Source organism: Lontra canadensis, unplaced genomic scaffold (assembly GCF_010015895.1).
Source record: "Lontra canadensis isolate GAN:19392208 unplaced genomic scaffold, GSC_riverotter_1.0 scaffold5, whole genome shotgun sequence".
Lineage (NCBI taxonomy): Eukaryota > Metazoa > Chordata > Mammalia > Carnivora > Mustelidae > Lontra > Lontra canadensis.
Genome location: NW_022630999.1, coordinates 22,514,906 through 22,529,479, shown reverse-complemented (window position 1 = coordinate 22,529,479; position 14,574 = coordinate 22,514,906). Strand labels below are relative to the sequence as shown.

The window sequence follows — 14,574 nt, the reverse complement described above, 5'->3', positions numbered from 1 at the left end:
AAGAAGACAGGAAGCAAACTCTCTCTCTCTACCTGCTCTTGTGTATTGAATGCTTCTGGTCAAATGTGAGGGGACTAAAGGTGGTCCCCAAAGCAGGTGGTGTTGGAGCAGTCATGACCTGCTATTTCACAGGGCGGGGAGCTCATCAGTGGCCCTGGGAACTTGGTGGCAATCAGATCAACAGCCAGAATGCGCCCCATGCCAAGCTTACAACCCCACAGGTCACTAAAGTTCAAGGTGGATCCCACTGCTCAGGCATCTGAGGCTATAGCCCAGAAATTACCCAGAGGCCCTCCCACCTGGATTCTTGGTTGGCCACCAGAGTAAACACAAAAGTTAGCTCCGGGTTTCTAGACGGCTTCTGGCTGCTTTCTGCCAATTTCTGACGTTGCTCCTCCCTCTCCCCATCTCCACAAATCATATTTTGGTTGACTCCTTGAGGAAAAGGAAAGTGTATTCCGCCAAATGCTATCACGACAGCTGGACTACTTTTAAGACCAGCGCAAACACGGTTCTCTTTCCAGAGCAAGTCGAAACGAAACACTGGGCTGCTCCGGTGCGGCTTGGCTGTGGAGGATCTTCTGTCGCCATTGTTCTTGTCCTTTTGTCTTGAGTCCTAAGGTAATTGCCCAAATGTCTCAGTGACGACTCCTTAGGACAGAGAGAGAGATAGAAGGGGCAGGTCTGGGGACGGACGGAAACTAAGACGCTGACCTCCAGGTTGGAGTGCTCAGGGAACGGGGCTGCTGCAAATGGTCCCTGAGACATCAGGTGGTTTTCACTGTAAGAAGGTCAGCCGAGGTCATGCTTTTGTCCCCAGAGCCCGAGTGGCAAAAGCAGCAGGACGTCTCACATCAGTCGTCAGTCCTGGATGGGGAGGCGTGAGGAGCTGCTGTCTGGGCCTCTAGCAACACGCTTCCTCCTTGGGCGGAGGAATGGGATTCAGTCTCAGGAGAGCAAGAACTAAGGATTTCCCGAAAACCAGCATCTCAGGGAAGGTCTTGGCCTTTGCTACATTCAACGGGTCAGATTCTCCCTTCTTCCCCACAACGCAGGGATGGCACCGAGGACACAAGTGGGAAGGGAGGTCCAAGGGACCTGTTGGCACCGATGTATTTGGTCGCTGAGGCTGTTTCCACAAAGTTCTGCCACCACCACTCACTGGGTAGGGAACCTTCTTCTGGAAACAGTGATGAGGTATAAATGAACGTCTCAAGAAAAGAGAGCCCGCTGGTAACAGTGGGGGCGAAAATAACCAGGTGCCTCTGAAATGGAGAGGTCAGGCTGTACCGTAGAGCTCATCTTCTCACTCACTGATTCCAAGTTTTAAGAATGGATTATAAATACTCTGGGCTTCTCTTCTGGTGATGGGGTGCTGGAGAGTTCTATATTGTCCACAAGGACATTCTTGTCTTCCAGTCTGATGACCGTGGGCTCAGGGGTGGGAGAGGGGGTTGGGTTTTTGTGCATGTGGGGCAAGCTGGTCTGGTTGATGTCCAGGTCTTTGAAAGCGTGAAGCATGAACACACCCAGAATGATGGTGACAAAGCCAGAAAGGGTGCCCACAATGTCCACTGCAGACATGCTCTGCCATTCCTTGAAGAGGATGACTGAGGAGGTAACCACCACTGTGGTGAAAAACACATAGTAGATGGGGAACACCAGCGAGGTATTAAAAATGTCCAGCGCCCTGTTGAGGAAGTTGACCTGAGTGCTGAGAGAGAGTGCCAAGATGAGGGACAGGATGTAGGGGAGGGGGTGCCGCACCACTGGCATCCCTTGGAAGAAGTTCTTGATGGTGATGCCCAGGCCCTTGACAGCAGACACGGAGAAGGCTCCGATCACAGAGCAGATGATGATGTAGACAAGGATATTCCTTTGTCCGTAGCGTGGGGCGACGATGAAGATGAGGATGAGGCAGAACACCAAGAGAAGCACAGCAAACACGATGTACCCTTCAGGAGGGGTGGGAGACAGATAACTGAGCTGCAGAGGGGGTGCTTAGTTTCCAGAACCTTCTACCCCTGGTCATGGGAGATAGCACTAAAAACTTAAGCCCTAAAGTCAGACAGACATAGGGTCCAGCCCCAGGTCACAACTTTTAAATAATTTGGGCAGGTTATTAATTAAAGCGCAAAACCTCCATTTCCGTATTTGTAAAATAGAGCTAATAATAGGACCTTTCTCATAGATCTTTTTTTGTGGGATTAAATGAGATAATGCAAACTATAAGACTGTGTCGTTCCCCCCACCCCCATTAATGCCCAATGTGATGGTATTTGGACATGAGGCCTTTGGAAGGTGGCACCCTTTGAAGATGGCACCCTCATGAATGGGATCAGTGTCCTTATAAAAGAGACCCCAGAGAGCTAGCTCCCTCACTCCTTCCACCATGTGAGGACACAGAGAGAAGTTGGCCATTTATGAATCAAATTGTGGCCCAAATCAGGGCCTTGATCTCGGACTTCCCAGAAGTATAAGAAATACACTTCTGTTGTTTATAAGCCCCCCAGTCTGTGGTATCCTGTTACAGTGGCCTGAAAATACCAGGACAATGCATAGAATGTATTTAGAACCGTGCCTGGTACATAATAAACACAGAATAAATGACATCAATACACATCAGGCTGGGAAGCCTGTGAGCCAACCCTAAGATGAGCCCTCGCCCCCCGACTCCCGACTTTCCTTCTTTAGCCTCTTTCTCCTCCAGGTGGCAGCACCTGGCATGGTCAGCACCCAGTGAGACCTTCCTTGGGGTTCATCCCCTATGCTTTCCAGCTTCTGTGGGCGGGACGGGGCGTAGTCCTACCTGTGTCTTTCATCTTGGCAGCCATCTCCACGACGGTGGCAACCTTCTCTTCCTCGGGGGCGTGTATCACCATCACTGTGCTGCCAGCCACACAGATCACACAGCCCAGCTTCCCCAGCAGATTCAGGCTCTCTCCCAGGAAGTATGAGGACAGGATGGCACTGCAGGTGGACATGGGAGAGAGGGATTAGCAGCCGGTCCTGTCCCAGGGTCCTGAAGGAAAATGGTGGCTGAGCAAGCATTCATGGAGAAGAACAGATCAGGACTCACTACTCTCCCCCACAAAATGTTTGAAATAGATACTTATGTATGGGAGGGTTCTGGTATGTGCTGGAGGAATGGACATACATGTGGATTTCTTTCACTGCAGAGACTAAAAGGATCCCCCAACAGAGATGTCACAAAAGCCCTCATGGCATTGTCTAACTTCCCACCCAGTAAGCACATCTCCCCGTAACACTACGAACAGACGCTTTGAGGCTTGGCTTATATACCTCTGATGGCAAGCAACTCACCCCTTCACAAAGCAAATGATTCTATCGAAGGTTCATTCTAATTACCAAAAGTATGATAATTTCTATTCAATGTCCTATTTCTGCTCCTTGAGTTCCTTGAGTTCGTATAGAACAGATCTGTTCCTTCTTCCATTTGTATATGTCAATATAAACCACCACAATGACAATTATAGGCGCTATGTCCTAGCATAATACCTAGTACATAATATATGTAATACATTACATATATTATGTACTAGGTATTATGCTATGAACCTTCTACTTATTTTTTTTAAAGATTTTATTTATTTATTTGATAGACAAGATCACAAGTAGGCAAAGAGGCACTCGGGGGTGGGGGGAAGCAGGCTCCCTGCTGAGCAGAGAGCCCGATGTGGGGCTCCATCCCAGGACTCTGAGATCATGACCTGAGCCGAAGGCAGAGGCTTAACCCACTGAGCCACCCAGGCGCCCGGAATTTTCTACTTATTATATCCCATTAACATCTTATAACTCTTTGAGAAGTAAAATATACTATCCCCATTTTATAGATGAGAAGACTGAGTCTCCTAAAAGTTAAAATAACTTGGCAAGGTCATACAACTAGTAAGTAGCAGGGTCAGGATTTTAGCTGAGTTTCTGTCTAATTATAAATCCTATGATTTTTCCTCTACACCTCATTGAAGAGAATTCCTGTGAGTTCCCTGTGTTTTCTCTTGCCTGGGCAAAACCCCCCCAGTTTCTTGCTATTCCTTGGTGATATGATTTTCATTCCCTCACATCCTCAGATGAGCTGGCAGAGGTGAGGGAAGAAGGGAGGGAAACTGGACAAGGCAGGTATGATCGCAGGACAGCTTTCTGTTTCTTTAGGAAGGTAACATGAGCATAGGGTAAAAGGCAGTTGGCTGATCTAGGACTGAATTACTCCCCAAAGTTCTGTTTAAGGTACCAAGAGAAAGGGGATTGATGTCCAAGCTCCTCTGAATGTCTTCCGTCTCTCCTCTAAAACTACCAAAAACACTGGCATTTGAGAGAGGCTGGGGGCATTTGCATAGGCAGGTCACACAGTGGAGAATTCCCTACCTCTCCCAACTCCCTGAGAGTGGAAATTCGTACAGTAATCAGATAGGCGACAGTGTAATCATGGCTACATCAGCCAGCTGTGTGATGTGAGTCATGCCTCTGTTTATTCTTGATTGTGTCAATGTTACAAAATTGTCATCAAGATGGTACAACAAAACAAAGGAAACTGTGTGTACTGGGTGTGGTTTGATGGGATTTACCAAGGCACCCAGGTTAAAGCCAATCATCACAGCCAGCTTCAAAGGGGGCTCCAAGACCCCCCTCGGTCCAGGAACTATGCTTACAGTTCGAGAGGAAGGTGGCAATGGGAAGCCCTTGAAGAGTTAGTCCTTGAAGCAATGCCCTAGGGATTATTAGCATCCGCACTGAGCAGAGCAGAAACAGAGGCTTAGGGGAGTTAAGGGCCTGGCCCATGGTAATGTAATTACTGAGTGGCTGAGCTTAAGGTCAGAGCTCAGGGAGAGCCAATCTCGAGCTCCTGCTTTCCAACTTGAATGCTGCGCCTACTGACCCACCAAGACATTGACGTGAGATGTCCGGCTTGGTGGCCCTGGAAGCCCTTCCAGCTGGTCTGGGCTTGGCCGCCCCCTCTATTGGCCATTCTTCTGAGGGGTGCTAGAGAAAAAGCAGCCAACAGTCCAAGGCTCGGGGCTAGGACCAGCACAGTGCCTCTTTCTGGGAGCTGGGACCGACCCAGGTCCCTGACTGCAAGCGGCAGGTGACCCCACTTATAGCTCCAGACTCAACAAACGGAAAATAGGAAGGAGGGAGAGACAGCAAGAGAGGAAATGATAACCTTATGAGGACACTCAGCGCTCCCAGAGGCGTGACGACGGTCGCAGGGGCAAATGCGTAGGCCCCGAAGTTGGCAACTTCTCCAGCAGCCACTAGGAAATGAAGGGAGAAAACAGGGTAGTGTGGCTTCGATGCCCCATCTCCAGCCCAAACTAACCTGGGTGGAGACAGTTTCATTCAGTGATCAACCATTCCCAGAATCTCGGGCCACATTCCCTAGAATCTTGGTCCATATGCTTTGCCCCTGGCGAATCTGATCGGAATGTCAGGCCCAGACGCTCCTGATCAAATCCTTCCATTTTAAAGATGGGACAAGCTAGGCCCAGAGTCCAAAGTCACATGGCATGTGGGTGGAAGGACGCCTTCCTATCCCCGAGGCATCTTGGCTTCTAGTCCAGGCCACCGTGAAGTATGCCTCGGGGACACCCGATGTTTGGTCTGTCTACAAGGTGCATTCTAGGAAGTGTTAATTGCCAAAGAAACATTTAGTTATTGATTCTCCAGGTACCACTTGGTCATGGAGCCATCTGTCCCAGAGAAACTGTGGGCAGGTGGTTAGAAATTCTGACATCCCCCCACAGCCCGGACGAGATGCATAGAATGTATTTATCCTCCACATTTGAGTTTCTAGTTTGCAGACTTCTGTAAGTGCATATTCTGTGTCTGCTGGTAGAGAATGACCTGGGTCTGCCCTTTGAGAGGATGAATGCGATGGCCATGACTAAGACTGGGATCAAAACCTGACTTATAAATGGAAAGCTGGCTAATTTTTCCATTTGAAAGAATTAGGATTGGAAAGCCAGCGAGGGTGGGTGGAAAGCGGGGGTAATGTGCAAATGTGTAAATCTGGGCAAACTTTAAGTGGCAGACCAGCCGTGTACTACGTCAGCCAACACACGGCCTATGGAATGGAAAACCTGGCTGAGGGGCGCCACAACGCTCTGACCGGCAGCTGGAGTCTCTCCATTTCAAGGGAAGTTGAGTAATGACACCTTTCTCATTAGCAGCTCTCTACAAGCCTCTCTGGGGATACAAGTTTCATGGATGCAGGACTGACTTGGGGTGGAGAATGTGATCCGAAATACGGGGAAGATGTTCTACCTGCAACGACTGCCAAGGTTTTCCCTTTGAGATTCACACTTCGCACAAAGACAGAAATATCCCCACCACCCCTCCTTTCGTGTCCGCCTCTGCCATCAGTGCGTCAGTGTTGTTAGGAAAGAGCCCACTTACTGGTGAGAAAGCCAGCCCACCACATGGCGTCCTTCAGGTAGCCATACCCTCCGTCCACTGTAGAAAGGAATGGGCACAAAGTCAGAACTTGGCCGTGCTTTCCCAGGTCCTTTCTCATCTCTACCTTAACTCTCCAGTCTTGAGGGGTTCAATATGTTTCCCTTGCTTAGTGACTTTATCCATTCCCAAAGTTGCACATACCATCTTTATACTGGCGTCCTTATTTCATTTATGGGTACTGAGCCTTTCTCCTGAGCCTAGATGAATGTCCAGTTGCTTACTTGATGTCTCTTGGATCTCCCACAGGCATCCCAAACTCTGTCCTAAACAGACCTCTTGATTATAAGTGCACCCTGCCCACCCACCCACCACAGGCAACTCAGTAAGTGGTACCTCCATGTACCTAGCTGCTTAAGCCAGAAACCAGGGAATCACCCTCGACTCTCCCACTCCTCCACCTTCTGGGTTCCATCCAACCTGCTGTTTCCTTCTCCAAAGAGCATCTCACATGTGTCCACTCCACTGCCACCACCCAACTCCAAGGCGCTACCCACTCTGGCCTGGGGTGAGGCCACAGCCTCCCAAGGTTCCTCTGGTGTCACTGCCATCATCCCTTTATAACCCATTCAATCAGAACAGCTGATGGTCTTTTAAGGATGTAAATCATACTGTCACTCCTCAGCTTGTAAAAGGCCAATGGCTTCCAAATACTCTATAAAAGACCAAAATCCTAAACAAGCCAGTTCATAGTTTTGACCCTGTTCACATCTCCAAAGGTACCTCTCTCCACTCTTCTTACTATTGTCTAGCCACCGGGGCTTTCTTCTAGTTCCTCTAAAATGAGGAGCTCTTTTTGGCCTTAAGACCTTTGCTTTTCTGTGTCAGGAATAGTCTTCTTAATGACATTTGCTTATCTCTACCCTTACTCTTCAGGGCTTTGCTTGAATGTTGCTTCCCCTAAGATGCCCTCCCTGACCCCTTATCTCTGTGATATCTCCCTTGGGATTCTCTTTATCACACCCACCTCTTCTCCTTCATGGTACTATAATTTGAGTTAATGTATTTATTTTCTGGCATTTTTCCCCACTCAAATGGAGACACTATGACACCCAAAATTGTGTTTTGGGCTAGAAATGGAGCTACAGTTGGAACGTCAGGAGTCTGCTTCCAAAACACAGTGTCTCACAGAACATGACACTGAACATGTCCAAACCTGAACCATCCTGATGCCATAAACCTGCTCATCCTGCATTCTCCATCTCAGAAAACAGTGCCCTCATCTCCCCAGTTGCTCAAGTCAGAAAGCTGAGTCAGTCTCGACTCTGTTTTATCCTCCCTTTGGAGCCAGTCAACACCAAACCCAGTATGTTCTGCCTTTGAAAGCTACCTCTGGACTCCACCATGGTCTCCGTTCCCACAATTCCCCCAGTCCAAGCTGTGCTCTCTCTCTCCCCTAACTGGCCTCCTAGGTGCTGTGCTTGTCCCCTAATCCATTATCCATGCAGCAACCCGGAATTCCTTCAAATCGTAAATGGAACCATGTCTGTCCCCTGCCTAAAACCTTTGTCACTTACAAGTGCGCCCAAACTCAGCCCGGTTTATAAGACTCTTTGCCATCTGGCCCTCCCCCGCCCTCCCGTCTCTTATCCCCCCCGCCCCGCCCCACTCCCAGCCCTCTGAGCTACTTTCAGCTTCTAACGTCACTCATGTTCTCTCACCTTGGAGCCTTTGCACACGCTGTTCTTTCTACCATGACCTCCTCTTTTCCCCCTCCCTTAGCCATCTCATCACTCAGGTCCCAGCTTCCAGATCACCTTATAGAAAACCTCCCCTAACCCTCCTGGCCTGGGCTTTTCACGCCCCTCCAAAATACCCACTAAGTGTCCTGGATTTTCCCCACGATAAAGAGCACGTCACAGACTGGGGAACAGTTGCCTGGGTCCCCCACTTGGCTCAATGTCCCATGGGTCCCGGGTTCCCATGTCCATCGTGGGACCTGGCACAGCAGGTATGCAGTGAATGATAATTAAATGAACGAATTCTTTTACACGTGATTCCTTTTCTCCAGAATGGGTTCATAGATACACACCTTATTTCCAAGCGAACAACTCCCTTGTGGACAGAGCCTCAGTCATTCTTTTGTGGCCTGTGAGGGGCTCCATCTGAGAGGCCAAGGGGCCACCGGAGATACCGGTGATACCACTGGAGATACCACTGCTCTGGGCAGAGGTATCTGTAGTCCCATTTGGCAGGGAAGTCATGGCTGCCCAGGATGACAGAGCTGGTAAGAAATAGAACTGGACTCGATCTGGGGTTTTGGGTTCCTGGCCCTGAAACTTTTCCTTATCTGTACCCCAATTAACTTATCTTGAAGTTCTCCAGAAATGTTGGATTTTTAAAGGGAGATCTCCTGAGGGTGGACTGGATTCCCAGCAGGATTAACAATGAACCCTTTGTGACCATGGAGGCTAAGCTCGCCAACTGCCGCAGGGGACCCCCGTGAAGGGAGGTTCACAGGGCTGGCTGGGGGCTCAGCACCCTACGCCCATCCTCCCTGCCAGGACCCTACCGGCCCGTGTGGCCCCGGAGGCCACCAGTCGCTGAAGGCCTTTCTTCTTGAGGATGACGCTGCTGCCAATGAGGAAGCTGGACAAGAAGGCCAGACCCAGACCAACGTAGAAGCCATAGTTCTGCCTGAACCTCTCCTTCCAGCTGTGAGAGGTGACATTGCTGGGCACCTGGGGGCTGAGGTCACCGACGATCTGGCACAGGACTTGGTGGGAGGAGCAGTACAGGCTGATCAGGGAACCTGGACGGGAAGAGCACGATAAGAGAGTCACACCGGGGACATCGGTGTGCTTTCAAAATCCTGGAACTGGCTACTGTTTCAGACCCCATAGTTCAGCCACAGTGGGCCTCCATCCACACAAGGGGCTTCAACCCAACAACCATAGATAGCATCCTCTGAGTGCCTACTCCCGGCTAGGGGTTTTATTTGTGGAACTCATCCAATTTTTATGACTATCTGTCAGATCAGTGCTGCCTTGAGTGCTCATTTCATAGACGGGAAATAGAGGCCATGAGATGTCAGGCACCTTGCCTAAGAACACAGACTGTCTGACTCCAGAACTCTAGCACGTGACCACTAAGGTGTTCTGATGCCCCACACACCCAGCAGGGTCCTCCAAGCTCTCAGACATCACTGACTCCAACCTCCCACCCTCCCGAGGCATCCCCTCCCAGCCTCTGGACCTCTGACAGCTCAGGATCACACAGGGAGTCTCCCCTCCAAGCGGCCTCTTCACTGCCATATCCCCACCTCCAGCCACAACTGAGACTGCTGATAGTTAACATGATGGAGTGAGGCTAGAACTCCCACAGCCCCTTCAGGGCCTGCAGGTAACTAAATATAAGCAGCCTGTTGGTTACAACTGACCATTCCTGGGCCTTATTCTAAGACCTCTGGGGCCCGTGGTCAGTGGCGGGGGCCTCCTTCCAGCCTCAGACGGATTACTGTCCCTGTCGCCCCATGGAGCATCCCTTTAGTTCGCCTTCTAAGTCCTAGAGATCCTGAGAGCCTGAATCAGCCCTCATGTCCCAGAACCCACCAACCCTTGCTTGCCTTCTGGCACAAACACTAAGGACAATAGGACAACCTTGGGCCCGAGGGGCACACCCTCTGTCAGGGGAGCTAAGTTGCCCAAGTTCAGAAAAACCACCTAAATCACAGCCAGTAATCCCCCAGCGCCAGGACCACATGCTCCTCTGCTCCGGGGTGTTCCAAGAGCATTCCTATTGTGGAAATGGCACAGGGATCATGTCCAGGGTTTTAGCCGAAGAAACTGGGGCCCTGATAAGTTTGGTAAACTGAGTAAGATGACACTGGCAGCACACAGTGAAGCCAAACTGTTCTCCGTGTGATGTCAAAGCCATGCTCTTAACTGCTACTGGTGCCCCACAGGGCAGGCAGCAAGGGCAGGCTGGGGCTTCGCTTCGTCTCTTGAGGGTTGTTTTAAACTATGAATTCATTACCTACATTTAAAATCAGATTTCCCGGGGCGCCTTGGTGGCTCAGTGGGTTAAAGCCTCTGCCTTCAGCTCAGGTCAGGGTCCCAGGGTCCTGGGATCGAGCCTTACATCGGGCTCTCTGCTCGGCAGGGAGCCTACTTCCCTTCCTCTCTCTGCCTGCCTCTCTGCCTACTTGTGATCTATCTGTCAAATAAATAAATAAAATCTTTAAGAAAAAAAAATCAGATTTCCCACGAAAATCCAGCTTTTGATCTGCCTCTGTTTACCTGATGGAGCGCACCTTCCCAGAGCCCACCACTGACTGCTGCTGAGAGTGGCTGCCCGCTTAGGACACGTTCTATGTAATTCCCCGGGGTCCGTATCTGCTGCCCTTCAATCATTTGGGTTATGTGCTCAGCCCCTGTAGGCATCTGAATTTGTGACCGCCAGCAGTAGAAGGTCTTTTTCAAACTGTGGGGCACAAAACTTCAGCCTCCTGTGCCAGGGATGGAAGCCTGGGCCAGGCACTTCCCCTCAGAGCAATGAGAACTACAGGCCGGCACTGGATGGGCCTCAAAGTCCAAGGTCAGGCAGCTCTGGCATTGGCGGTATCTGGATCATAGAGTGGCATCTTGGTCGAATAAAGAAAGAGCAATGTTGACCTTTCTTCCATGGCACAGAAGCAGAGAACAATGGTTCTGGAGAGCCCCGGAAGACAGGCTGGCTAACCCTCTTACTTGCAGCCAGGAAAACTGAGGCCCTGAGGAGGGGAAGGACTTGCTTGAGTCTCACAAAAACCTAGTGGCAGAGCTGGGCCTGGAAGCCACTGGGGACATCCATGTGTCTTTTGCAATGGGTGATCTCTCTTCCAAACACCTGTGTCACAATCAAGAGAAGGTATGACAAGAAGCCATTTCCATCCCTACTCAGATTTGGTCTGACCTCTCACTCCTGTTTCTCAGCTCAGACGGTCAAGTCTGGGGAGTTCCCTGAACGCAGGAAATGAGCCAGAGCCAGGATATGGGCCAAGGAAGGTGACTCCCTAGAAGAAGGCCAATCCCATTCCCACGCCCTTCACCTGCCTTCCTGAAGGCGCATCTCCAGGAGGTGGAGCCAAACAGTGAACTTGCCTGTTTTGGGGAAGCCTGAAGCGCCCAAGGCCTCAGCAGCCTCCAGTGAATTAAGTTTTCCCATAAGGACAGAAAGAAAAAGAGAGAGGGGGCTGATGGCCAAAGGAAATCCAGCTCTGGGGAGGATGCTCATTAGGCAAATGGCTGTTGGGCCTGGTGATTCCCATTTCTCTTCCAGAATATGCTAGGGCCAGGGAACATATTCTTCCCCAGAGGAAGGTGGGGCCAAAAATGGACTGCATTGTTGGTCAGGAAACCAAAGCCAGCTAACACCCACAGAGCTGTGAACACTTCTCTGGGCAAGAGAAGTTAGAGAAACAGCGCTCTCTGACAGGCTACCAGAGCAAGGGGAGGTAGGAGCATGGAGACACATCAAGAAAGGAGTATAGCAACATGAGTGCAGGTTTGAGAATCCAAGAGCTCTAATTTTACATTCCACTCCCCCAACTGCAGAACCTTTGCGCAAATTATCAGACTTTTCAGGACCTCTGTTTCTTTCTCCCCAGAAAGGAGACAGCAAGGTAATAATACCTACTTGCCCTCTAGAGTTAAGGACTAAATGAGATAATGCAGGTAAAGGGTCTAGTCTACCACCGCATTCCTGGTAAGAGCTCAACGCACAGCTCAGGGTCTTTCCTCATCCCTTCCTGGTTTTCTTTCCCTCATTTTCCTACAAGGTGCATTTGGGTTTGGCGGTGGTGAGTGTCTGCGTCCCTCTCCCTGGTCTTTGGTGGGCCCCAGGGAGACAACCAGACCCGGGCAGCTAAGAGAATCTGAAGCAACTGTACATAAGAAACCACCGTGAAACCCCCCACCTCTGGCTGACCAGCTCCAATCAATTATGCCTGCCTCCGCCTCCTCCCGCCCCACGCGTCCCTTTTCCTCCCATTCTCCCTCTCAGCTCCCCAGCTCCGAAGGTGGAGAAGTCAGCCAGAACGCTGCTCCTCTCCCCCGTCCGAGACCGGCCCGACCATAGGTCATGCTGACCCAGCCCTCCCGGGTTTGGGCCGCCGCAGGAGAGCACGCGAGGGAAAGGAGCAGCGGGGAAGGGAAGGCGCGAAGCGCGCGGCGCTCCCGGCTCCCCTGGGCCCGCACGCACCGTTCTGGCAGCTGGCGTTGCTGGCCGGCAGCTCCATGGGCCCCGGGCGCACGGACCGACAGACGGACGCCCGGGCAGCTGGCGCCCCGGGCTCCCCGGCTCCGGAGCAGGTGGCCGAGACTCGTCCCGGCTTGGCCGGTGTTCGAGAAGCTGCTGGGGTCGGACCCAGGGGTGGAGAGAATGACGCGCCCCGGAGGGGGACGGTCCCCGGGGAGGAGTCACCCCGGCGTCTTGGGCAACTGCCTGGGTCGGGGGCCCAGCGCCCGGGCTGCCCGCACAAGGGCATGCGCCCTCCCGGGGTGCGGAGGCTGCGGGGCATCCCGGGAGGGAGTCGCCGGGTTGCGGAGGACGCCCCCCCCCGCCCCCGGCAGGAGGCAAGGGGGCGGGTCCCCTGGCACCGCCCCTCCGCGACGCCCCGGACTGCACCCAGTTGCCTCGGCAGGGACAGAGTTGATGGGTCCTCAGAGGTGGGAGAGGGGGAGATTTCCTGGCCAAGGTGGAAGTGGAAACGTGGGAGTTGGAAAAGGCACTGCAGGGCACTGGAGCCCTCTCAGACTGGGGGTGGTGCTCTCGAGACCCTGGATTTTTTCCTGCCTGCCTGCCTTCCCGGCTTCCTACTTCCCTGCCTCCCTGCCTTGTTCATTCATTCAACATAGGACCGAACTGTGCTGGGCACTAGCACACCACAGGCACACAGTAAGTAAGTGCCCCCAAAATGGTGACTACGTCTTCGTGGAATGAATGGACGATAGACGCTTGAGAGAAGTATATTTCTTCTTCCGAGGGACTGGAGACCAAAATGTGTTAGCCATATTCTCTGTCCCTGGAGAACTTTATATATTAATGAGAGAAACAAAATGGGATTTATTATCTAGAAACTGGTGTCTTCCAAATCACCCAAAAAAAACCACCCCAACTGTGATTATAGGAACTATATTTGCTACTATGGGTAATAGTAAAAATAAATTAGAGAAACACTATTCTGGACCATAAAAACACTTGTGCAATGCTTGCTATAGGCCAGGCACTGTTATTAGTGCTGAAAAATCCCTGTTCGTTTAATCCTCATGGCAACCATACACAGTATATACTTGGGAAACTGAGGCACAGAGCGATCAGGTAACTTACCAGGTTTCCCAGCTAGGAAGTGGAGAGTGAAGATGGAGAGCATGCTCCCCATGGCTGCACTAATAAAATGCCTGGCATTTTAGCCCAAAATACACTTGTGCTCCTGAGTAGTGAAGACATGGGACCACCAAGAAAGCAGTGGCCGGTTTTGGCAATCATGGTCACTGACTTCCTGGAGGAGGCAGCTTTTAAAAATAGTTACTTACGGAGTCTTCGCTATGGGACAGATCCTGTACTAAACCTTATACACAGGACACCAGGGTGGCTGAGTGTGTTGAGTGTCCGGCTCCTGGTTTTGGCTGAGGTCATGATCTCAGGGTTCTGAGACTGAGCCCCACTTCAGGCTTCCTGCTCAGAGCAGAGTCCTCTTGATTCTCTTTCTGCCTCTCCCTGCCCCCCGGACCCTCCCCCTACACGTGCTTCTCTAGCTTTCAAATAAATAAATAAATAAATAAAATCTTTCAACCCTATACAGACATGACCTCTCATTTGGTACGTACCATTACTCTGTCCATGGTACAAGTGAGAGAAAACTGTACTTAAAAAAAAAAAAAAAACTTTTGGTTATAAAATAACTTTAGATTTGTAGGAGAGTCACAGAAGTAGTACCCAAAGTGCCCATATATCTGTTACCAGGATCCCTTAATGTTGACATTTTGTATAGGAATAGAAATAGCCCATATTTGAAATACTCAGAAACTTGCCCCGGAGTTCCCACAGCTAGTGAGGGCACCAGGAATAAACAGGCTCTGCGGCCCCCCCCCCCCCGCAACCAGCCTGTCTTCCCTGCCTTCA

General features: G+C 51.0%; 1 protein-coding gene across 1 annotated transcript; it reads right to left on the bottom strand.

Moving 5' to 3' along the window:
- Positions 1-669: 669 nt before the first annotated feature.
- Positions 670-12,769, bottom strand: NIPAL4 (NIPA like domain containing 4). Its single transcript, XM_032851667.1, has 6 exons — positions 12,652-12,769; positions 8,984-9,223; positions 6,415-6,471; positions 5,183-5,273; positions 2,810-2,970; positions 670-1,955 (listed from the first exon to the last, which is right to left on the bottom strand). The coding sequence occupies exons 1-6, from the start codon at positions 12,686-12,688 to the stop codon at positions 1,327-1,329; spliced, it is 1,215 nt and encodes a 404-aa protein (XP_032707558.1). The 5' UTR covers positions 12,689-12,769; the 3' UTR covers positions 670-1,326.
- Between the last annotated feature and the right edge of the window lie 1,805 nt (positions 12,770-14,574).